General features: G+C 45.4%; 1 protein-coding gene across 3 annotated transcripts in view; it reads right to left on the bottom strand.

The window, feature by feature from the left end:
* LOC129386812 (uncharacterized) overlaps positions 1-19,136 on the bottom strand; it is a 43,508-nt gene extending 24,372 nt beyond the window's left edge. The window contains exons 1-3 of one of the 3 annotated variants that reach the window (XM_072289715.1): positions 18,725-19,136; positions 7,146-7,352; positions 4,248-4,454 (exon numbers count right to left, since the gene is read on the bottom strand). In XM_072289715.1, the coding sequence (XP_072145816.1) occupies positions 4,248-4,454; positions 7,146-7,338 (400 nt within the window). In that variant the 5' untranslated portion in view covers positions 7,339-7,352; positions 18,725-19,136. Of the gene's footprint in view, positions 1-4,247; positions 4,455-7,145; positions 7,353-18,724 lie in introns of those variants that run through there. The other 2 variants (XM_072289716.1, XM_072289717.1) reach the window with 2 other exon arrangements.
* Positions 19,137-23,121: the final 3,985 nt, after the last annotated feature.

Below are 23,121 nucleotides of genomic sequence, written 5' to 3'. Positions count from 1 at the left end.
ACGTTTATACGCGCACTTTTTCTAAACACGCTCGTGTAACACGCCCAAGTACACTATCTTAAGACTACGCCGCAATGTACCCTTTAATAATCCAACCCGTCAGCATAGAAAAAATAATCGCATCACTGAAACTCTCATCTGCTCCTGGCTGTGACTTAATGCAAAGTTTCTAAAGAACACTAGGACATATTGTTCCATCATTCTTACAAATATTTTCCAGCAATCACTTGACAAAGGTTAAGTGTCTGCTGATTGGAAGGTGAGCAACATGATCCCACTCTACGAAACAGGTACTAAACATTCCCCACTGAACTATCGGCCTATTTTTTTAACCAGTATACCATGCAAAATTATCGAGCATATTTCGTTTTCTCATATTGCCAACTTCTTAGAAAAAAACTTTTTTTTTCCGAGTTTCAACACGGCCTCCGCAAAACATATTCATGTGACGCCCAACTAGTATCATTCATGCATAAACTGAACCTATTGCTTGACCACTCTTCAGTTGCAGACCTAACTTTTTTAGACTTCGCAAAAGCGTTCAATAAAGTATGCCACAGCTTATTAATCTACAAATTGCACCAACTGAACCTTAATCCTAAACTTTTGTACTGGCTTGAGGTTTTCCTCACTAACCGTTCACAGTTTGTTTCAGCTAATGAAGTAACCTCTAATCTGAGTCATGCTGATTCAAGTGTACCACAGGGCTGTGTGCTTGGACCCCTCCCATTTCTCATACATATTAATAACTTACCTTTCTGTGTTTCATCTCAAATTCACCTATTTGCTGACTGTGTAATTTACGCCGAAATAACTAGCGATGAGGATGTAACCAGCCTTGAAGCTGTCCTTAACGCCGTTTTTGCATTGGTGCAATTCACGGTTAATGGAACTAAATGCTAACAAATGTAAATTAATGCGTGTATCTAGAACTACCAGTGAACCACTTGTGTACTCTCTTAATAACGTTCCATTAGATTTGGTAACAACTTACAAGTACATTGGCCTTCACATCACGTCCGATCTCACTTAGAATACCCACATCTCCCACATAATAAGTAACGCTAGCCGAATGCTGGGTTACTTACGACGCAACTTTTCCAAAGCACCTCCTTCCTTAAAATTAATCCTCTATAAACTCAATAGGACCCAAACTTCAGTATGATGCTTCAATCTGGGATTCGGGTCAAATAAACCTAATGCGCTCACTAGAAATGTTACAGAATAAGTCTACTCGTTTCATTCTTTCTAACTAAAATAGAACTGCAAGTATCAGTGCCATGAAATGTAGCCTTAACTTACCGTCCTTGTCATCACGTCACAAAATATTCCGTCTGTGCCTTTTTCATAAGTTATTTCATCACCTGCTGTTATGCAACAAACTGATTTCCCTGCCTTCGTATGTGTTGCCCAGACCAGATCACATTCATAAGGTCGGCATTCCATTATGCAGATCGAACGCTTTTTTGCAGTCACTTGTAGGATGTACTTCCAATGAGCGGAATCGCCTTCCCGCCTCGATAGCCACTATCGCATATCGCCAATTATTCAAGAATGTAATAGCTACCACTGTATACCTAGAAACCTTTTTCCTCCCATTGTTCAACCTATACTCATGAACGCCATGCTAACTTTCTATATCTAAAAATGTAGGTGCCATTCGTTTCTGTAATTAGGATGGTTAGGGAGGTCCAGGATTGTTCTCAATTTGAAGAGATAAAGATATATTTAGTTAAGAGGAAACAGGCTAGCCAAACTAGTCATAGCAAGGGTAAAAGTAGATGACAAGAGAAGGATAATATACTTCTCTCTATCTATCTATCTATCTATCTATCTATCTATATATATATATATATATATATATATATATATATATATATATATATATATATATAACCTCCTGCTTTATTAATTCCTGTTTGCTGAATTTACCCGTTTTGCTTGTAACCACTACCCTCTATAATGCCGCACTGGCCTTGAGGGTGCGATAGATAAATATATAAACACTGCAGTCGGCAACTATGTTCTCCCTTTCTGAAAGGAGTGTTCTTGCTCCAAGTACCAATGGAAGGTAGGCATGTTTTTTTTTTTTGAGTCGCAATGCAGCACATCAGTAAGTGGCTGAAGAACTTTCGCACAGGATGTGTTTCAAGCACCTGCGAAAATTCACGAGCCCCAAAAACTCAAGCAACCTTCGGAAGTAGGTTGGAGAGGGGAAGTCCTCGATTGCCCGCACCCGTTATTCCAGTGCCTTGATGCCTTGGGGTCAGGCTGACGTCGGCAATCACAAACACCTACCAATACAAGCGCCCGAGTCCGATGGCTAGCGTTATTGACCAGAGCCCATACGACACGATGGCATTGTTGTTCCCTGTGTGGAGAATGGGTGTGGATTTGGCATACTGGCGATCTGCGGCCGTAGCAGGAACGATAGACAGTTCGGCTCCAATCTCCACGAGGAGGCGGGTGACGGTGACGTGGTTGACAACCATGAAAAAGTGACTCATTTGAGGGCCAATGTCGCATGCCGTCGTTAGCGACTGGCCGGTGCATTTCCCACCCACGAACAGGGCTGAGCGCAATGACTTGCTTCTTTGCGAAAGTCACGGTGGTAACAGCCCAACTGCCACGGCAAGTCTAGGAGCACTGTGAGACTGTGAAGCCGAATGGTTATGCTGACGTTGGTCATCAGTGTTGCTGCCAGTCGCCAGCTTTTCCAGTGCACTGGTAAAGTGGTGGACAGTTTCCTCTAGGCATGAGAGCCAGTCTCTTGGCTCCAAGACTCTCAGAATAGCGATAGGTAGCTGTGCACAGACGAGCAGTCACATGCAGCCAGCAAACGTAGCTAACCAATCGAGACTCATCTCACCGGAACCCAACAGCACCATGCTAAGGATTGTGGGAGGTGTTGTAAGAAAATCTTGTGCGAAATTGGAAGCTGGCTCTTGTTTGCAGAGTGCTCGCCCAGTAATTAATGCAGCCAGTTCAGCAGTTGTAACGCTTGTTGGTCGCCGAGTTCCTCGAAGAGGAGCTCTTGGCGCCTACTCTGTTGTCATGGCTCGAGGTACTGCAGGACCATGTGTTTCAGGTCATCATATGCAGTGACCGAAGGCGTACCCACTAGCACGTCACCTACGGCATCAGCGATGTCGGAGCGTAACGTGGCAATGACATGCAGGTACTCTGCTGTCTGCGAAGCAATGCGTAAGAGTTAAAAAGAGGCCTCTACTTGCATAAACTAAACTCAGGGATTCTTCGGCCAAAAGCTGGGAAGCTGAAGCTCTGCGGCAATAACAGCAGATGTAATCATGTCACCGTCTCTGTCAGCAGCTGTAGGAGTAACATCGTCCATAACTAGTGTTCGAAAATAAAATGTAATGTCCTGCATCTGCACTTGTTGGGACCTCTCTTCAGGGTAGGTAAGGAATACACATTATGACAGCTTGAGAATGCACACTCGATTGGCCTTGTTCAATTGTAAACGCACATTTGCCAAGTGGCTGTGGTGGTGCCCCAGTCAGGCAGCCGCCTAGGTTCCAAGAAAGACCAGCAGGCAATGACCTCCCCTGCGAGGTAAACTGGATTTCCGGAGCAAGGACCCCCATGGCAAGGAAAAATGGATTTTCGAGAAGAGGGGACAACAAAGTGACGGATGGTCGCCACAACATTGTTGCACATTCCTAGCTCTGCTTAGTCATTACTGATGATGTGCTTCGGGATGTCGTAACTCAAAGCTTTCCTGGAAAAGATTCCCGACAGTGCATATGCGGTTTCTGCCTCCCTCAATGAATGAGCATATCGATAAAACAAAGTATATTTTGTTTCTGGTATGCTTAACTACAGTAAAGAATTTTGTTTTAATTTTGTTCAGCCTAAACACAGGGGTCGACTGACATGCTGCATGGATCTCTATTCCCGTTCTTAGACAAGTACACCGCTTTAAGCATAACTAAGGGACTCAAGGATGTAACATTAGAACAGAGCAATTTCTGGCCTACAAGAACGTCAAGTCATGAGGTATATGGATTAAACTCTGCCATCTTAGTTGCTTCAATGTGATCAGTACCGCATTATTTCTGCATTTTGCTTGAATCAGTATGCAGACAAGGCTCGCAAACCTGCTAATTTGTCCTCAGCAGCAGAATGTCACACGCACTTTAGCAACTGATACCAAGCTACTCAGACTTGGCCATTCACAATGCTCCCACACACAAGCATATGTAAGAGAAGTGCCAGTCACTGCCCACCTGAGGCGGAGCTTAACTGCTCCATAGTCTTCGTAGTCTGCACGCTCCTAGACTCGCTCCATGCTTTGAAGCAGCCCCCAACAGACTTGTCGGCCTGAGGCAGGCTGCACTGCATGCCAACCTCGACCTGACCGACGACCTTGGAAAGGGTGTGACATTCCATTTTGGCAGGGACGCTTTCGGCTAGGCTCACCGCATTTGTGAAGCCTGCAGAAAATATTTGGGGTCATTACAGTCCAGTTATGGTATCAAAAAGAGGTAAATACAACAACAGAATAAATGCAGGGGCACATTACAATGCATAGCCATGGAATACAATACAGTCGCCGACTGATTTTCCGGGCTCCAAAAATTCGGACATGCTCGATTATTCGGTCTGCTTCTCGGCACCGCCATTCTCCCCTTGGACCATAATGTATAACAACTGCCAAAAGTTCGGACACCTCGCAACCTCTCATCTGATTTCTCGGACACTCCTTGAGTCAACTCGATCGAGAGCACCATGTACTGACTCTGACCGGTACATGGTTTGACTTGCTGAACGCCATTTTTGTTTTGAACAGGGCCTCGTTGCTGCCGCTACTGCAAATCCCCGCTCATCATCATCGTTTCTGCATGGTTCGATAGAGCAGTTCTACAGCAATTCCAGATTCAGCTTAGTAAGCCATGTAAAGACAATCCAGCAGCGGATTTCTTTCTTCGCCCACGAAACTGCGAGTAGGCCATGTTTTTCGTTTGTGCAACTGGTGTCGGCATGGTGGTGTTTGCTTTGTGTGCTGTGTCGAGGTTACGGTGATCCAACGTGGCATACGGAAACATCGCGTCTAGTGTTAAATGGCGCCGCCAGTGCCCACGCAGACTGCACTGGGGAATGCTGGCAAGTGGGTGCCGGGAGGCCTAGGATTTGTCGCCTTCCGATGTGCCCCTATTGATGCTGAAAATGTTCTGCCGAGACCTACGCAGTGGTTCCATTGCGATTCCGGACACCGTTTCATTTGACAGTTTCACAGGTGCTGATACTGTTGTACTGACATGCGCTGAACTTGACGACGGCAAGATCATTCCTCAGGTTTCCGCTGCACCGCCGGACGATGACCGAGTCGGAAGATGACGCACCATGTGCTATGCTGCCGTCACATGCGGAGCGTGTACGAGCAGTGACTGTGCTCTCAGCCACCTATAGTGACCATACGACCCTCTCCGAGATTCAGGCTTATCTGATTGCACGTAAACGGAACAGCGTGCAACGGCGCATTCACGATTTCTTCAAGCCTACTGCCGAGCCCGAATAAGTGCGTGAAAATAAAGGATTTCATTTTTTTTCCTTTAATCTGCTTTTTCGGACACCTGTTTATTCAGATATTTTTGCAGTCCTCGTGAGGTCCGAATAAACGGTCAGCGACTGTATACCCCTTCCGGTTCAGTATTCCTAAAAGGCTACAGGTGGTAATCTACATTGATTACTATAAAGCAAAGCAACCTCTTTTCTGTGAAAGAATTATGACAGTTGAACATATGTCAGACACTTTTTTCTATGATATATTCTAACACTATCGGTGTAGTCCAAATAATGAAAAGAGACTGCAAGATCCTAGGGTCATCATGATCGGCCCGTTTAATGTCCACTCTATGATCCCCATGTCTTGTGCCAGCTGATACTATTCTGTGCTTGCAAAATTTCTATTTCATCACACTACCTAGTTGTCTGCCGTCCACAATGACACATCAGTTCAGCTGGTACCCATTCTGTAACCCTGAAAGACTGTCGGTTACGTACCCTACACATTACAGTGCTTGCCAAAATGTTTTTTTAAATAAAACAGCATTGTTTAGGAATTTCATCCAGTTAGGGGTAGCTCTGTGTGTGTGTGCATTCGTGCAATCAAGAATGTATGTATGTGTGTATGTATGTATGTATCTATGTATGTATGTATGTATGTACGTACGTATGTATGTATATATGTATGTACGTATATATGTATGTACGTATATAGTGACGGTGAAACCAGCCTAACTGCCGTGGCGAGTCTAGGTACACTGTGAGACTGTTTTCATTTTTGATGAATAAATACATTGCACTTCCTGCTGTACCTACATGCAAAACGACAAGCATACTTTCGCATCAGGTACGCAGTCGAGATCGGGGAGCCCGACCGGCCCGTCCGAGATATAGAAAGCCTGGCCCGGGCCCGGCCTAAGCCCGAATGAGAGAATCTCCAAATGGCCCGAGACTGGCCCGTGGGCTGGGCCAGGTCCGGGCTTTCGGGCTGGCCCGAGCCCGTGCACAACTCTACAACGAAGTGACGGATGGTCGCTACCAAACTGATGCATATGCCTAGTCCTGCTTAGTCATTACCGATGTGCTGTTGGATGTCGTGACTCAAAGCTGTCCTAGAAAAGATTCCCGACAGTTCACATGTGGTTTCTGCCTCCCTTAATGAATTAGCACATTGATAAAACAAAGTATATCTTCTTTGTAGTATCCTTAACTGCATAAAAGATTTTTGTTTTAATTTTGTTCAGCCTAAACAGCAGGTTGACTGACATTCTGCATTGGATTTCTATTCCCGTTCTTACACAAATACACCACTTTAAGCATAAATGAGACACTCAAGGATGTAACATTATCACAGAGCAATTTCAGGCCTACAAGAACGTCAAGTCATGAGGGCTCTGAATTGAACTCTGCCATCTTAGTTGCTTCAATGTGATCAGCACAGCATTATTTCTGCATTTGCTCCAATCAGTATGCAAACAAGGCTCGCAAACCTGCTAATTTGTCCTCGGCAGCAGAATGTCACACACACTTTAGCAAGTGATGCCAAGCTACTCAGACTTGGCCATTCACAATGCTCACACACGCAAGCAAATGTAAGAGAAGTGCCAGTCACTGCCCACCTGAGGTGGAGGTTAACTGCTCCAGAGTCTCTGTAGTCTGTACGCTCCTAGACTCGCTCCATGCTTTGAAGCAGCACCCGACAGACTTGTCAGCCAGAGGCAAGCTGCACTGCATGCCAACCTCGACCTGACCGACGACCATGGAAGGGGTGTGGCATTCCATTTTGGCAGGGACGCTGTCAGCTAGGCTCATCGAATTTGTGAAGCCTGCAGAAAATAATTGGGGTGATTGCAGTCCTGTTACAGCATTGAAATGAGGTAAATACAACAGAATAAATGCAGGGGCACTTTAGAATGCATAGATATGGAATACAATATAACCCTTTCGTTTCAGTATTCCTAAAAGGCTACAGGTGGTAAACCACAGTGATTACTCCAAAGCAAAGCAACCTCTTTTCTGTGAAAGGATTATGACAGTTGAACATATGTCAGACACTTTTTCCTATCATCATCATCATCAGCCTGGTTACGCCCACTGCAGGGCAAAGGCCTCTCCCATACTTCTCCAACTGCCCCGGTCATGTACTAATTGTGGCCATGTTGACCCTCCAAACTTCCTAATCTCATCTGCCCACCTAACTTTGTGTCGCCCCCTGCTACGCTTCCCTTCCCTTGGAATCCAGTCCGTAACCCTTAATGACCACCGGTTATCTTCCCTCCTCATTACATGTCCTGCCCATGCCCATTTCCTTTTCTTGATTTCAACTAAGATGTCATTAACGCGCGTTTGTTCCCTCACCCAATCTGCTCTTTTCTTATCCCTTAATGTTACACCTATCATTCTTCTTTCCATAGCTCGTTGCGTCGTCCTCAATTTAAGTAGAACCCTTTTCTTAGGCCTCCAGGTTTCTGCCCCGTACGTGAGTACTGGTAAGACACAGCTAGTCATGATATATTCTAAAGCTATCGGTGTAGTCCAAATAATGAAAATAGACTGCAAGATACTAGGGTCATCATGATCGGCCTGTTTAATGTCCACTCTAAGATCCCCATGTCTTGTGCCAGCTGATACTATTATGTGCTTGCAAAATTTCTATTTCATCACACTACCTAGTTTTCTGCTGTGCACAATGACACATCAGTTCAGCTGGTACTTATTCTATAACCCCGATAGGCCGTCGGTTACGTACCCTACACATTACATTGCTTGCCAAAATTTTTTTTAAAATAAAACAGCATTGTTTAGGAATTTCATCCAGTTAGGGGTAGCTCCCTGTGTGTGTGCATAAATGCAAGAAAGAATGTATGTATGTATGTATGTATGTATGTATGTATGTATGTATGTATGTATGTATGTATGTATGTATGCATGCATGCATGCACCTAAGCTCTTTCCTGCCAACTTTGGCCACTGGGTAGTCTATGGCCAAATGGGCAGAGCACCTGGCTGCTGTGCTGAGGCAACTGTAACTGCTGAGGGAGCATGTAACATTGTCTATGTGCTGCTCTTCAACAAACCTTTTTGATGCCATGCTGGTTCACTGAGTATGTGCCACTCTTCAATGGCCCTGGGAGGCATCTCGAACTTATCTCCAATTACCCTTGTCTTGTCATCTACTTTTACCCTGACTATGACTAGGTTGGCTAGCCTGTTTCCTCTTAACTAATTATATCTTAATCTCTTCAAATTGAGAACAATCCTGGACCTCCATAACCTACACTCACAGCCATTTACCGTACCTAACACCTAAAAAACATAAGACGAATACCTAACCTAACCTAACCTAAACCTAACACCTAAAAAGGTATTGCTGATGATGCCTTCAATTTACTCCTTTGTAAGAACTGTACTTTGGTTAATGATATTATCACGAAATGCAAGCGTTTTGAGCAAGTGAAAAGTCATCGCATCAGTCATTTGCATGGCTTCCCAATACGGCTGCAACATCCTCTTGTGATGACCGACAGGACTCTCCTTCGCCGGCAGCATCCTTCAAAACAGTTGACGAAGATTGTGCAGAGGAAGTTGAAAGCCATGTGTCCTGCAGCTCGATACCCACCTGTAATTGATACATGCACTCCTATGGTTCACACTGTTCAGGCTATTGTGTGTCAAGAACTCGCTAGTATCGGCTTGCATTCAGTATGTACCATGATCAGTTCCAGGCTATCCGCACGTCCTTCGCTCGTGCATACCAAAAATCAGTAGATCCCTCGAGGCTCTCGCAACATGACAGGGTGGCGAACACTGTTGAACGAACCTTTGTGCTTCACTTGTCGTCATGTTGGGCACATTGCCCGATACTGTCGCAAATGTTGGTCATCGATGCCGTTCTTGAACAGGCCTCGTCCAAATAGCATTTTTTGCTATCTCCAGCTGCAAGTTGAGATGAACCTGCACGACACTTGACGGTACAACCACACGGTGTGATAGACCACTGTCGCCGAGCAGTCACCAGTCCCGTTTGCCTGAAAGTCTATGCCCGTCCAGGTCACCCGAGCCCTGGCACCTGTGGGCGTGATTCTGACCTGGGCATATACCTTCGAAAAACTAAAGGATGGAGCTCCCGGAGGTGGATGCTGCATTGTCAACTTCACCGCCAAAGCCTCTGACCCTGCTGACCAGACACAATATGGTCAATGTAGAAGTCGATGGTTTATTTGTTCCAGTGCTTTTTGATACTGGAGCCCTAATCTCGGTGATGAGCAACACTTTCGTAGCCATCTGAAGTTCTTACACCTGCCGCATTTCTTGCTATCTGGGTCACTGACGGAGCAACGCCCATTATCCTTCTTATGTCCACTGCCCGAGTAAATGTTGCTGGTTTCAACACTTCTGTTTAATTTGCTGTTCTTGAGCAGCGTTCCCGTGACTTGATCTTCAGCCTCGACTATTTCTCGAACTATTCAGCACTGATTGACTGCAGTGCTGGCCTCCTCCAACTTAAGCGGCCTATTCGCTGGTGTCCTCCAAAATCAGCTAAGCCTTGTTTATGTTCTGTAGACTTCGTATGGTTGCCACCTGAAGCTCCCATGTATATGCCTTTGACATGCTTCCCATCTTTTCCAGACAATGACTAAATGCAGATTCCTAATCTCAATGTTCTCCTGCTAAGCAGAGTTGTCATTCCTCATACCATTGTGACTATTGCCAATAACTGCATATTTCTTGCCGTTTAAAATTTTGGTTAAGGTACACAACTTGTCCAGAAAGGCATGTAGCTCGGCAACGCTTCTCCCATCGACAACACGGCTATCTCTGTATTAGATGGTCCATACTTGTCTTCATTTACCTGCTATCCGATAGGTTCCGCTACGTCGGATCCTGGCATACATATCTTCAAAGATCATTGCTGAAGACCTGCTTACCAAACAAGCTACAGGTCCTTGTCCCATGCTGGTGTCTTATTGTGATGTCTGACTTGCAGGATCGCCCGCTGGGACAGACTTCTATTGTAACTTATAAGAATGACACTGGTGATATTAGTCCAATCTGCAGGAGACCTTATCGCGCGTCTCACAAAGAATGAAACGTTATCCATGCTGAAGTAGACAAGAAACTAAAGAAAAGTGCAATTCAGCCGTCTTTGTGTCCTTGGGCATTGCTGGTTATCCTGGTCAAAAAGAAGAATGGCAGCTGGCGATCTTCAGTCAACTACTGTCAACTGAACCAGATCATGAAAAAGGATATGCACCCTCTGTCCTGTGGACTGATGATGCCTTCAACTGTGTTCACAGATGGAAATACTTCTCTTCGCCTCCAATCTGGCCTTTGGCAGATTTCCGGTGATGAACATGACCATGAGAAGACTGCTTTTACTGTATTGAGAAAAAACCAGCCAAAAGAAGATGCACACAGGAAGCATACAGGACAGGAAAGAGACTGGTTTTTCTTAACAGAATGCACCAACTATCCCGTGTTTTACAATACTGCTTTTGTTACACCGGACGGAATTTACATTTTAAGGTTATGCCTTTGTAATGATTTTTGTAATGCCTCAGCAACTTTTGAAAGAATGATGGACTCTATCCTTCAGGGCTATAAGTGGTCCAACAGTTTCTTATCTGGACAATGTCCATCGTATATTCCCCTACATTTCTACACCTCAGTTGCTTGGCTGATATTCTTAAAGTTGTTATGGAGGCTGGCCTTGAACTTAACTCTTCTAAGTGCCATTTTGGACATTGCAAAGTCAAAGTTCTTGGCCACCTTGTCACTGCTGCCAGTACACATCCTGATCCTGATAAGATCCATCTTGTCAAGAACTTTCCCGTGCCCTGCTCAGCAAAAGATTTGTGTAGCTTCACGAGCCTGTGCTCCTATTTTCATCAGTTTGCTAAACTTCTTGCGGATATCACCCATCCACTGACTGACCTTCTCAAGAAGAACACTACATTCTTTTCGGGCTGCGAACAAGCTGATGCCTTTTTGCTGATAAGTGCTTGCACGCTGTTATTGAGCATGAGTTGCATTATGCTTTATGCTGTTGCACCTTTATCTGTGTCCCCGAAAGCCACTGGGCGCTGTCCTCACAGGGTTACATATACAGCCGAGAATAAACATTGCACGCTCTTTTGTGTGCCTTCAGACCTTCCTGTGCTTCTTAGAAGTGATGGCGCGGCGAGGTACATCACAAAGTAAAGAAAAATAACATAGTTTTCGGACCCTTTGGTGGCATGAATGTTTTTTGGCATTCTTGTGTGCTTACATACAAAGCAAGCCTGTGCCAAAGCACTTCTACGCTAGCCGGCACTCACTTTATCTTTAAGCGTGAGAAGCGAGTGATCTACTGAAAGCCCAGTGCAAAAAGCAGGCAACTGCAACTGCACGCATGTAGCGAGCCGTGCCAATTTAATTCACACGAAAGAAAAGAAGCGATGAGCGAAGGCACACGCAAGCACATAGCAAGCCATGTCAATCCAATCCAGAAGACAGAGGATAAGGGGAAGCACGGTGCTGCCAACTTGTGACACTAAGCTCAGCGATACCTGTTAGGGTGTCTTGCAGTCACATGTTTCTTCACACACGGTGCTTTGTGTACTATGCTTGCTGCCATGCATTGTTTTCCCCCACCTAACCTGAACCACTTGCTCATTAGTAAATGTAGTTTAGCTGCCCGCTCAAATTTTTATACAGAGGTTAATGTGAAAAACAAAACTTCCCTGTACCGACCTCGACATACACATGTAGTTGGCACCTCAAGCCTGAAGCTGTACAATGCAAATCAGCGGTCAGGCTTGGCAATTCTGCTTTCCAACTAACCTAGTTAAAAGCACCACATTTGTGTACTCAGTGTTTTTTCTGGCAGCATATTCATAACATGTGTAATAAAGATGAGTTCCTGTACATAATCAGCAATATGACGAACATATTGCATGCTGCTCAAGATCATAAGGTGGCCAAATGCTACTCCTTTGTTAGTACGCTAACCACCTCTCATTACTTTAATGCATAAGCATTCTTTGGCAAGTACAGCACAATGCGTTGGCGGGCTAGTTGGTGCGAATCCATGAATACTTTGTTTAGCGCAAAACGACAGAGACAAGAAAGACGACAGGACAAGGCGCTACTCTCAACTGACATCATTTTATTGCGTCACTCCTTTATAGACCGCTCAAACCAGAGGAACATGCGGTGCCTCCTCGATGGGGTGGACTGCCTTCGTAGGACCGTCACCGGGAGAGCACCACCTTCGACAGCTGTGATCAAAAGGACAGTATCTTTCTTTAGAGACAATGAACTTCGGCTGTTACTCAGTGACAAAGAGGGCGGTTTTGTGATAGCTCCGTCTGCTGTCTTCAACAAAAAAGCCATTGAGGCTGTCAACAAGAACTTCATTCTGGCAAATGAGAAAGCTCAGAAGGTAAAACGCAAAGCCATTTCTTTGTTGGAAAATATGGGCCTCACCAAGATTGTGAAAAATGTAAAACAATGTAAGGTACTTGCTCTAGAGGTTTTTTTCACTGCAAAAACGCACAAACAGGACGTGCCTTTCCGTACAATAGTCAGTGAAAACAACTGTTGGCAGGTTTTGGTTAGCCGCTTTTTGCAAAAACAATTGAAGCATTTAACTATTGACGATCCTTATGCCATAAAGGATTCTTTCGATGTTGTTTCCTTTCTGGAAGACAACCATTCAGTAGCTGACATTTTTTCTGTTGACGTCGAAGATCTTTACTATTCAATACCGCATGATGAGCTATTTCGCAGTGTGATGACGTGCATCGAAGAAAGTGGCGAGGTAGATTTTCGCAATGTGACCGGGTTGTCTTCGGAAAGTTTCATGTCCCTTCTTGAATTTTATTTAAGTGCAACTTTTATCCAGTTCGAAAACAACCTTTTTATCCAGAAAAATGGTGTGTGTATTGGTTCATGTGTGGCGCCTGCTCTTTGTAATATCTTTTTATCGTTTGTCGACCGCGCTCTTAAGAGTGCCTTAAACAATGACTCAGTTCAAATTTTTAGATATGTTGACGATTTTCTTGTTGTGATGAAACAGACTAACAATGACTGCTCCGTGACGGTAGCTGATATTTTAACTCTGTTCAATGACAATGGCAAAGGATTAACTTTCACACATGAGCTATCTAGGGACGGAAAACTCCAGTTTTTAGATTTGCAGCTTTCCTTACAAACAGGCCACGCCTGTTGGATGTATTCGCCACGTGCACGTAAGGAACTTTTACCTTACGCGTCTGCGCACTCAAAGACTGTGAAACGCGCCATTGCTTTGATGTGTTTAGAATCTTCCTTAATGAAATCTTGTCATCACTCTGCGAAAATGAGTTTCATTGCTCAGTTAAATAGGCTGCAGGCTGCTGGTTACCCAAGTGTGGTGGTGACGTCAGTCTCGGAGGTATTGCTTCAGAAACTGAAAGGGAAGCGGCACAAAAGTAACCGCATCATACAAAAGAAGAGGCCTGAAGTTGTGCCGTATTGCCACAGAGTGGCTCACAATCTAAAGAATGTCGCCACTAGATATCAAATTCCGGTAGTGTTTTCCGCTCCTCAGAAACTGTCAATGTTGTGCAGCCGCATTTCTAAAACAAGTAAAAAACCTGATTGTGAAAAGAACCACGTGAAGTTTGTAGATTGCAGAGTCGGTGTGGTTTATAAGATTCCCTTGTCATGTGGCAAAGTGTATGTAGGGCAGTCAGGCCGCTGTGTTAACGAGCGCCTTAGAGAACATGAGCGATCCATACCAACAGGCACAGGTTCCCATTTGGCTCAGCATTGTAAAACATGCAAGTGCAAACCCATGTTTCGTGATACCACGATTTTGAAAAAGAGCCGTGACACCACCGCCCGAGAGTTATCGGAAGCTTTTTTCATTCAGTCTTTGGGGTCACAGTGCATTAGTGTGCCTTCCTTAACCTTGTACAGCGCTGAATTTGGTTTTTTGGATTCTGTCGCATGAGTGCGCTCTTGGGGTCGGATGTTTGGTGGCTCCACCGCATGGTGCTCACTGCGCATGTTCCTCTGGTTTGAGCGGTCTATAAAGGAGTGACGCAATAAAATGATGTCAGTTGAGAGTAGCGCCTTGTCCTGTCGTCTTTCTTGTCTCTGTCGTTTTGCGCTAAACAAAGTATTCTTTGGCAAGTACCCTAGCAAAATCTGTCTGTCACGCAAAAAGTGAAATGCCTTGTATCTGCAGAAAAATGCATAGTTTGTGGAGTTAACGCATTTAATCATTTTAATTGTGTAAATGTAGATGATTGGTAGCATTAGAAGTGACAAGGAACAACGGAAAAAAAGAACTGTTCCGAGAGAAAAACCATATGATCAGATTTTTGCATATCCAGAGGGATACATAGTGCTCCATAGCAGATGCCTGGAGAAACCTATTTAGGAGTGGGCCAACATGAAATTTGGGCGTAGGCAAACAAATTTAGGTTTATACGCTTACGCACACTATAGTATGCATACTTAGACAACTGCAGTGGAGTTTCTGCAAACTTACTGCTACAAACTAAACACCTATCTGGAAACTGAAATTAATGAGCCACCACATCTGTTCCGCGTCTAATAAACCTAATTTGTACATGCAATTTTTACATGTCACTCATGCATATAAAAAGATGAATGTTCAATGTGATCGGCAGGAAGTGGCAACAACCGATTCAACAATTGAAAATTCAATGTTCAAAGGATTTTCTTTTCTATGAACAAAATTGCCAACGAACATTGTGACGTGTTTCATTTGCATGCGCAACCCTTTTTCAAAATAATTTTCTCATTACTTTCTGGTGGTTCAAATGCATGTGCTTTGTAAACGTTCGTCTTATTTTTTCTTGTTTAGTCAAGTGCATGCGCTTGATCATATAAAACTGTATTATACATGTCAACAGTTAGAAATCATCCCATCCAAATGCAGACACTCACAGATGGTTTCTCCAGTCTGACTGGGGTTTTCCAGAATAAATCAAAGGAAACTATACTCTCAAGTGTGTAACGAATTAATGTTTGATTCTGTACGCATTCAATAATGGTGAAGATCCCAGGATGGTTTTCAACGACCTCATATCTTTGTAAAGAGGCTTGTGGGGGTCGAGAATCACGTACATTTGAAGCCGCAGGCATTTTTCTTCATTTTACCCATACATGTTTCTGTATTTGTTTGAAGGTTGCGTACGGAGGCTTGGTCGAACAAAGTTGCCTCTGCAGCCAAAGAGGACATTCACAAGCTTTTGTATATACTGTGCACCACAGTTTGTAGTGTACATATGATTTTATATGTCACTGTCTTATTTTGCCTTGATATGTTATGCACACCTGTCCATGCTTAATTTTCTCTAAGGACAATTTCAGTTATGGTTTTGAGGGTAGTATAGCCGCTCGAAATATGATTTTGTGAATTTGTTGTAGCTTTTCATGCAGCTAATCAGGTGCGCTACTCTTCATGGACAACAGTTTCCATAAGTCAGGAGATTCCACCTACGAATTGCCTCCTGAAAACGATCCCCATATCGCTGCTATGTGGTGTCGTCTTCAATAAGTTCAAGCTTTCAGAGTACAAAAGGTAAAACCAGGGTCACGAGCTTGATGATGAGAGTCAGTAGCGCATATTTTGCAAGCAAGCACTACAATATTCGAAGCACAATTGCTTTAAAACCTACATGAAGCGCATCCCTACAAGCTTACGCCAGAGTGCCTGCCAACACTTGAGCTCTGTCTCTTGATCAGCTTCGCTTTGACATCACATTTCTTGCCTTCGAGTTGTGTTCGTGAAGACCGAGAATAATTAAGTCATCCATTGCGCCGTAAACCAGTGTCCATTATTTCCAAGAGGAATCAAGATAGATTTCTTCTTAAGAATGAAAATATAGATTCTCGTACTCAACATGGCGTTCACACACATCGGACTTGTCTGTGAGACATTCTTTCAGCACAGCATGTGTTTCCATATACTGACCCTTTCCGTAGAGCACTTTGTTCTAGAGAAACAACGATGATGATGATTGGGGTTTATTGGCGCCAAGGCTATAATAGGAAACTGCCGTTGCTGAATAATGATCATCGAGAAGTGGATCAAACACAACAGTATAGAAGCCTAAAAAATATTCTTTGGAAAGTGCATATATTCTTAATAAAACTAACACTGATACATGATATATGCTCTGGAAAAGGGTGTACTATGAAGAAGTGATATACTAAGATATGTCGCTACAAGTAGCACTATTACCTGTCCAAGGCCCTTAAGCACAGTGGCCCGGAAGAGTTGTGCCACACACATTGCTACTCTCAGAGCATGAGCCTCTCGTGAGAGCATGTGCTACGAATATCGTGGGCTTATAATGCGCAGTAAATTGACATCTTGTAAAAAATTTACCGGACGAAGGGACATGTGGCATCGGTACGCTATAGGATAGTGTTCTTTTTTTTGTTCAGCTTCTGCTTCCCGTCACTCCACTAAGACGGCAGCCAGCCTCTCACCACATCTATCACAAAGGAGAGGTTCACTACCAGTCAGCAGGTAAGAATGAGTACCGTATGCGTATCCTATTTTCAGTCGACAGAACAATGACATCAGTTTCTTGCATTTTTGTTAATGAAGGCCAATTTCGTATGTGCGGCTTAATTAGAGAAATGAGATGGCACTTTCGGCAGCAAGCCGCATGTGGCCTCAGCGACAGCGCACGAATACAAAGTCATCACCGTTTCTACCTTTCTTCTGTGCAATCAGCTGTCAGAAATGCAACTGAGTTTTTGCAAATGCACTGCGCTCCAATCGTGTTGGATTGAAGACTTGTGCAATAGTTGGCTGCAAAAATAGCAATGGGCATATTAAGGAATGGAATTAATCTGTGTGGCCAATTTGGTGAACCACTGCTGCAACTGTCAGTACATGTCACTCGCGCTTTGAAATGTATGGCTTTCCTCGAGGATACAGGTATTTGCTCATCCACCACTGCAGTATCTCTAACCTTTAAAGAAAGGTCCTCAGTCCTGGAATGTCGGCAACAGTGAGTACCACTTGTTAAAAGATGTTAAAAGAGGTAGTGCTGCTTCCTGTCATAGCAAGTTTCACATGCAGTATCTACACACATCTACCCTAACTGGCATGGAATCTTACGCCCACTCTATCGCCAACATGTCAATAAGCACACTTCAATATATGTGAACCATATACTTACAATAAATGACAGACTACACCGACAGCACACAAATGGCCAAAGCTGAATGTTTTGTGAAAGTCCACAAGAGTAACTAGAGATATCTTTGCTACAAGGTATTTAAATGTACAAAACGGCTACGTTTCAAGCGGTGTGCGCAGCAATAATAAATATACCGCAATTAAGCATACCCATGAGCAATGAGGCAGAAAATAATCAGACTTTGCAGAACCGACAGACTTTGCAGAATCAGAAATGTGACAAGCCGCTGCTTTAAAATATTTTACAAATAAAGTACCGAAACACACTAACCCTGATTCAATTCATGAGCGGAAAGTTTGGATAGAATGGAAGACATATTTAGCCCCATTTTTAGAAGCACCATATACGCTGCTCGCGCCGTTTGGACAGCTTAATCAGCTCCAAAAGCTCTTTTTCATGTTCTTTCTGTGGCCAAAGCTACGTGTCGTTCACCCAGTCGCCGCCTACGACGTCGCCCGAAACAGAGATTTGTTATGCCACACTGGCATCATACGCATCTATTGTAAACACGCTGGCAACGGAGGCAGCTGAGGCAAGCAATGAACGCGTCACCACGTGATTAAACATGGCAGCGCCCACGGGATCACCGTGAAAAGGGTGACTGTCACTCTCTGCCGTCGTCCCGCTGCGAATAAACATATTGAGCACCAGCATCACGTTGCATCTGGCCGCTGAAGCAGCCTTGGAAACTTCTTATTGTGAGACGTCGACGCACTTCTGCGCCAAACTTTTCCGCGGCAAAAAAAAAAAAAAAAACGCCGCACATCACACGACACCAACAGCATGACCACAGTAGCGGCAAAGCAGCACCATCGATATGTATACAGACGAGGAAGCACAAGCGATACCAGAAGCGACAGAAGTGACGAAAGACGCGATTGCAGCACAAGTAGTTCGCGCGATCACCACTTCGGCAGTGCACGCTCCTGCGAGTGACACCGTCACTCCAGTCTCGACGTTCAGATTTCTCGAAGTGAACTTACCGAGTGAAGCTCTCCTTAGTGCACTTAACTTGAGCGCTTGGCAGAGGTATTGCTTTATGGTTGTTCCTACAATTAAGTGTCAGCAGACGAACATGTAATCTTGCGAAACTCCGAGTACTCTCGCCTTCGTTCCAGATGCGTTGCGGTAGCACCGGCGCTTGGGAAACGGGGACTGCGGGGACTATAGGACCTGATAATGGAACAGACCGCGGGGTGCCTGACGATGGTCTGAGGTATCCTTGCAAAGCAGTTATTTATTCTATCAAAGCACTGTGGCATTGTGACCAAAGTCGCTCTCCTGCTGCTGCCGCCTGCCCTACAGTGTACTAGAAAACGGTTGAGTGAGGCCAACGGATGGGGCGCGCATGCTTGCCAGTCGGGCGCGCAATGACGAAAAATTCTTTGGCGGCGCTGCGTTCGATGTGTATTCGGCTGCGTCAAGGCAACGCCTCCTTTACTAGATGCCTGCCGCGTGAGCCGAGAAGCTGGTTCCTGCCACTCTCCTCTTTACTCTTCCCGACCCGGGTTAACCCGGGTCGGCTGCGAGCGCTAGCTGCGGTGGCCACTGCAAACCTAAATCACGATAAATCACGTAGCTCTGCCTCCGAGATTTTAGCAGCGTCTGTTTTCGATCTCGGAGGCAGGACCCGCGGTCTCTCGTCAAGCCATTGGTCGAGCGCGCGCCAGCCTAGTAATCGTCACTTCCTCCGCAACAGGAAGTGGGTCGGCTGCGAGCGCCGTCTCTCCGGGACTACCCTGAACTACGGGAACCTCCGCTCCAATGGGAAGACTAGCGACGCGGCAGGCATCTAGTAAAGGAGGCATTGGTCAAGGTTGCGCCGTTGAAACTGCTGGTGATACTTCTGGGTAGGGTTATTCGTACTACTGTGAACGCTGGTATATGCGTTAAGACTGCTCAAACGGTCTTCATGGGCGTCTTGCGCTGGAGTTTGAGGTATAGTAGCGGCGCCTGGTGGCGGCGCGGGAAACGACATCTGGGTCGTACCAGCTTGGGTCGTATTGAGCCCTGGCTGTGGTGAAGCACGTTTCTAGGCCGAGTTTTGCGTCGATTCGCACTTTTTTCTGCCCTGTTGCGAGTGCGAAAAGGCTCGTCACTTCTCACAGACCACGTCGACCACGCTGCGAGCTAGTCGCAGCCTACAGTTTAACGAAAACGGACTCTCCGTGTGTCGTGGGACGTAATGCTGGAAGCAGAAGGAATCGGCGACGCCGATCCAGAGGGACCTAGCTCAGCATCGAAAAAGCGTCACCGTCGATACTGATGCGTCGTGGGCTCCCATGAACAAGAAGGCCTGAATCCCAACATCCGATTCTATCGTTTCCCTTCAAGGCCTCACGAAGCGGAGCGTCGGGCACGCTGTATAACTGCAGTTCGTCGCGCTGGGTAAGCGAAACTTCGCGCCATGCTGACTGCTTCACCTGTCTTGAAGCTTGCTTGATTATACATCTGCGTTCTAAAATTCGGTCTTTTGCACCTACAGTCCCGACGGCAGACCGACATAGCAGCAGGCATGGCTGGTGATTCACGATTCGAAACCCGGCCACAGCGACAATTAACGATTCGACCGGTGCGAAGTGGTGAAGTGCCCAGGTGTGTGCAAATGACCACAAATGGCCGGGTTGATTCGGTGATAATTCACTACCCCACTACGAGCAGCACAGGTTAGAGAGTTAAATGTGCTCATACTTGACCTCAAGCCAGCATGTTGAGGCAGCGCAGCAAGATAGTATTGATTACAGCAGATCGATTTTCGAGCGTTGTCATTAAAAGCTACATCAAGCGAGTAGCGCACGAGCTCGCGCTGCGCGATTAGCACGTACGTGCGAGCTCATATGCATTGCATCAGTTATTACCAGTTACTAAAGGGGATAGATGGCCGCTACTACAACGCAGGCCTAACTACTTGTTTCGGCATGCAGTCAACAAAGATTGCAGGAGACCCGCCGTTTCGCGGCATGTCGAAAGACCGCTGCCGTCGCGGCGCGTACGATCGTGCGCTCGAGCAGTTCGTACATCGCGGTATGCTGAAAGACCGCTGCCGTCGCGGCACGTACCGTCGTGTGCTCGAGCAGTTCCGTACACATGATGTCTGCTCATCGCTGCTGTGGATTCATTTATAGGAAGCATTTCCTCGTGTTTGTGCGCCTGAATCTAGCAGCGTGCAAACCTTACCTGAAGTTCCACTTCGTACGCGACTCGCTTGACTTGCGATTGACACCGCGCTAAAACTTCGCCGCCTAATTCTTGAACGGCATACACGTATTCGGCACTGCATAATTTCTTGCCTTTACGCAGCGTGCCACTCCTGAAAAAATCTTCGGCGCCCGATATTCGCTGCAGGCCGTGATACAACACAACCGAAAGTGGCGGGTCTATATTGTAAACGTGCTTTCCGAAGCAGACGACCAAGCTTGGTACGACCCATTTTTGGACAGAGGGCGCTTTTTAGCACCTTTTTCGCAGCGCCCCCTGGGCAATGCAAGAGCCCCATAGTTGCATATGGAATGTATTTATCCCTTATAAATAGGCGCCTTTCTTTCCCTTCTTTATTTCGTTTTACTATTTTTTTAATGCCGCTCGGTAATTGCACGTGCATTGCAGCCGCAGTGTCGGCTTTCATCCTACTATCTTATTGTACGGTTTCCTTTCGAGACAAATATTTTTCTTGTTCTTCAAGCAGCATGTATCTCTCGTGTGTATTTTTGCGCATATGTTTTTTTTATCAGCAAGTCTTGCGAAACGCAGAAGGAAGAACATATGTAAACTTCCTGCTTGCTGCTTCGAACAAGTAAAACATATCTGCCCCATCCGGCGCCCTGTACTAAGATTTACGAGAAATATATTTATAGAAAAAGAAAAACAACTGCACTGCAACATTCCATTCATGTTTCCGGCTTCCTCACGTAACAGAATTCAGAGTAATTGGTACGGGTTCTTTTGTTACGGTCGGACCTCGCGGGTGCCGAAAACAGTTTTAGGTAGTCATCATATATGCTAATGTTTGGCCCGCAAGCCGTGTGAAATTTTTTGTACAGTCTGTGCTTAACAACAACAAAAAAAAAGAAAGAAAATCGACGCGGTAATTATAGTGGTGACGTAGTGGATATGGCATTGCGCTGCTAAGCTCGAGCTGACGGGTTCAAACCAGATCGCGGAATTCGATAGGAACGAAATGGAAAAACACTCGTCTACATCTGTTCAGGTGCACGTTAAAGAGCCCCAGGCGGTGAGAACAGGGTGCCTCATAATCGTATCGCTAGACGAAAAACGCCAGAATTTGCCTAAATGAAAGAAAAGAAGGTAACTGCGTCCTTCGGCTTTTTGCTAGGGGTATAAATGAAAGAAATTATTCTCGAGTCTGATTGAGGCGGCATTGAGGCAGGGCCTTTACGTTCCCCCGTGGGAGACCTGAGCCCGGGTCGCGTTAAACCTTGCCGGACGTACAAGAAAGTTGTATCCATCCATCCATCCATCGAGTCTGATTTCTGAGGAACACATGTTACGCTTATCTATACTTCATAATTACATGTAATGCCGTTCCCAACTGTACGTCCGCTAAACGAGACAGCTTCTGTATTATAAACGGCTCCTTTCTTTTACCGAGTGCACTATCATGAGGACAATAATGATCGAAGCAATTAAAAGAACGGCATCCCTCACATACGCGTAGAAATATTTGTAGATCTGCTGTGTTCGCTGAAGTGTGGTTCCACAGTGGGCACCCAGTTTTAATGGGTTGCAGACATATGGCGAGACTGTCAACAAAAATTTTTCCTTGCCTGAATCAATTGAGTTAGCAGACTTACAGGCTACCCCAAAACGGGGCGTTTATATTGTGTGAGAGCTAGGAACTTGTTCAGCAGAACCGATTAGCACTCGTGCGTTAATTCTCTCAGGAACAGTTGTGCCTCTGCGCAACAGCCACGACTCTCCAGTAGCACAATCGTTCGGAATAAGAGTTCTGTACTTGCATCGGCCCCTCACCTTCGAGTCTTCGAAAGGGCTTATGCGTTACATGGGAACGGAAACGGCTTTTCGGTCATTTTTAATAGTGAATTCTGAAGTCGAATTCGATCTCAGTAGCAAAAAAATTGGAGCACGCTTAAGCTTCGCCTTCAACAGTAGAACGCGATAGCGTTATCGCACCCCGTTCGCACCGCCTACTCAAACGATCTACGAGAGGCAAACGTCGCGATCAGCACGCGACGGGCCGGGCCGCGACGCGCCATGAAGGCGGACGCCATCATGGCTAGAGTCACTGGAAAAAATTTCAGAGTACCGCAAAGGTCGGGATTTGACTGGCAACACTGAGCGGCCACCGCCATATACCTTCCAAGCCGACTGCGTCGCGTGGAGGCCGCCGTGTTGGAAGAGC

Source organism: Dermacentor andersoni, chromosome 8 (genome assembly GCF_023375885.2).
Source record: "Dermacentor andersoni chromosome 8, qqDerAnde1_hic_scaffold, whole genome shotgun sequence".
NCBI classification, from domain to species: Eukaryota; Metazoa; Arthropoda; class Arachnida; order Ixodida; family Ixodidae; genus Dermacentor; species Dermacentor andersoni.
This window is presented reverse-complemented; position numbering and strand designations above follow the sequence as displayed.